This window comes from Corylus avellana, chromosome ca6 (genome assembly GCF_901000735.1).
Source record: "Corylus avellana chromosome ca6, CavTom2PMs-1.0".
Taxonomy (NCBI): Eukaryota; Viridiplantae; Streptophyta; class Magnoliopsida; order Fagales; family Betulaceae; genus Corylus; species Corylus avellana.
Window position 1 is genome coordinate 26,408,822 of NC_081546.1, and position 2,793 is coordinate 26,411,614.

General features: G+C 34.8%; 1 protein-coding gene across 1 annotated transcript in view; it reads left to right on the top strand.

Annotated features, from left to right (window-relative positions):
* Positions 1 to 1,248, top strand: part of LOC132185469 (FCS-Like Zinc finger 14-like) — an 8,376-nt gene extending 7,128 nt beyond the window's left edge. Inside the window, exon 2 of the mRNA XM_059599237.1 lies at positions 1,086 to 1,248. Within this exon, the coding sequence (XP_059455220.1) occupies positions 1,086 to 1,248 (163 nt within the window). The remainder of the gene's footprint in view (positions 1 to 1,085) is intronic.
* Positions 1,249 to 2,793: the final 1,545 nt, after the last annotated feature.

Genomic DNA, 2,793 nt, shown 5'->3' on the forward strand with positions numbered 1-2,793 from the left:
AAATCCTACCATTCAACGAAATTATGAAATCTTTTTAATCTATTCTACAAGCAATCTTTCCTCAATCTTTGTTTTTGCTTCTAGACAAAAGCCTTTAGAAAACATACATGTTCAACCTGTAAATTTATTGTCCGTATCAATCTCTTTGTTGTGACTTCTAATAAAAAATGTATCCAGTCAAACTCTTGTTTGTTTTTTTCATTATATGGATATGGCTTTTAGTTGCTGATATAAGCAGCATAACTATTAGTGCAAGCTGCACTTTGCAGTTTCAAGTTTCTTAGGAAGGAATATAAGTGCTCATATTAGTTTGACTATAATTTCCCTACTCTATTTCACACTTAAAAATAAATGCCAGGTGTGATTTATGCTGGCAATCATTTGAAACATGAATCTTTATTCTCAATGAAGATGAAACTGATCGGATCAGGACGATAGCTGTTTTCTTAATACACTTTCAAGTTTCCTCTTTATCGCATTCAACTCTCAGGAGTCAATATTCTCGCAAGCGAGGACTGGAAGATTAAGCATATTCTTGGCAACCAAATAATGTATTAATGTTTTTCCAGTTACCCACTTAGGCGTCTTACGAGACTGTTTCACAGCCATTGCTTGTTACTGGATTAGAGTTCGTATTTTTCGAATCTTTTCATTGAGTTACGCGTGAAAGAGTCAATCTTATCAAATCTTTGAGTCGGGGCTCTTTCTTTAAACGTTTATTTTATCAAGCGCATTCTCTTTTATTTCTCAAGTTCAAATCTTTGGTATTTCTAGCTAGTTGTAGAATGATTCTAGGTTGACCATCTTTTGTCACTTCATTTGTTTTGGTGGGGGCGTTGTGATGAGTAATTGCATAAATTCCACTTGGTTCTTACCTGGTTCACAAGGTAGCAGTCCTTTTTATGCTGTCCCCCTCTCTTTATTGGAGATATTTGTTGATGTTGAAGTCTCTAGTTGATCTTGTTTGCTTCTGTATGTGGTCTAGATTCTTTTTGGGTTTTGCTTTATAATTCAAACCTGGAGATCTTTTTGGAGATACCCCACATGGAGTTTTGACTGATTAAACATTTTATGGACTTTTGCAGAGGGGAAAAAGCATTTTGCAGCGGCGAGTGCCGTGACAAGCATATTAGAAGCGATGATTACAAAGAGAAGTGTGCATCTGGAGCTCTGAAGCCACCACTTGATTACTCTGTCTCGCCGTGCTCTGGCCCGCTGGTGTTCTTCGCTGGGGTTGCTGCGGCATAGACATTCTGGAGCACTGAAGCCACTACTTGATTACTCTGTCTCGCCATGCTCCGGCCCGCTGGTGTTCTTCGCCGGGGTCGCTGCCGCACAGACATTTTTATGATACTTTTACGTAAATAAAATGGAAGTAAAGGACGTGAAAGGGTGTCCAAATAAAGTGTTATCACCGGCACAATAAACAGTAGATAAAATTTGAGAGGGTTTGAGCAAGTTTTATCTATATTCTATATTGAACGAAAATCCTGAGATGGGAATACTTTGATTAGAGAATATGGATATTTGTTTGAACCCAAAAGAGGGTACCATATGTAAATTTTCAATTTGCAATATATTATAGTTATTATAGTCACAATATTATCTTGTCAGCTTAATTTGCTATTCAAATTGTCTCATATGAGACTTACCCGTTCAAATAAGTAGAGATTGCCCGCCGAGTGGCCACGTGCTTGAACAGGTGGGTTGTTCTTTTACGTGTACTTTTAAAAAATTGTTGTAGGAGATCTTAATCCCAAGAAAAAAGGAGAAGTCAATATTTATTTGTCAAAGTTTGTGAGGGATGTCGTAATTTCCATGACTTGTAAAACCAGGGTGGTCCATTACTTTGAAATCCAGCGTCGATTCCGACAGAAGTGGCATATTCATGGGGGTTGTCTTTATCATCCGCCATTAATTGCTTGACAACAAAGGCAACAAAGCCAAACCCAAAATAATAACGTAACTAGAATTCAAAGTTGCTTCATTTACTATAATTTATTTAATTCAGTTGCTTCATTTACTTGACCTTATTTAATTCAAGTTGCTTCATTTACTTGACCTCTTGGATCCATATCTTCAATCCCTTTGTTTTTCTATCCACTATTTTTAGTCTTTTAAGTTGTCAATTCATTTTTTATTTATTTATTAAAACTAAAAAGCTTCTCAAACCACAGCAGGAATTCTTCCATTTTACTCAACAAAATTTCAATGAATTAGAGTTTCCATGATTTAGGTTTTTGGCTGTTAGAATATTCAACAATTAAATCCGTCTTTTCTTACCAATATAAACGTTTGGAATAAGTAATGATTTTATATGATATCAAAACAAACATCTTGAATTTAAACTAACTTAAGCATTTGAGATGACCAGGGGTGAAATCAAAAATTTTTATGTGGAAAGAGGAGACAAAACTAAAAACAAAAAAAAGAAATAAAATGGGACACGAATATTATTTTGTGGGGAACAAATTTAGAAAATAAGTATAATTTAAAAAATGTTTTAAACATTTTGGGGGCATTCGTCCCCCACCCCAAGCCATGGGTCCGCCCTGGGAGATGACTAATTGATATTACCAGCATCGATCGAACTACCACTAAATATCTTAATAATCATAATTTCTAACTACTATCTCAATTTTCTCATTAATTAATCACAAGTTATAACTACTTTGAAAAGTATATTTTAGATTCGAGATATTACAAATTACAAGAGTTTTCTAGACAATGACAAAAACTTTATTGGGCCACAACAAAGAACTATAAACCCAATTATAAATTTTGACCCAAAAT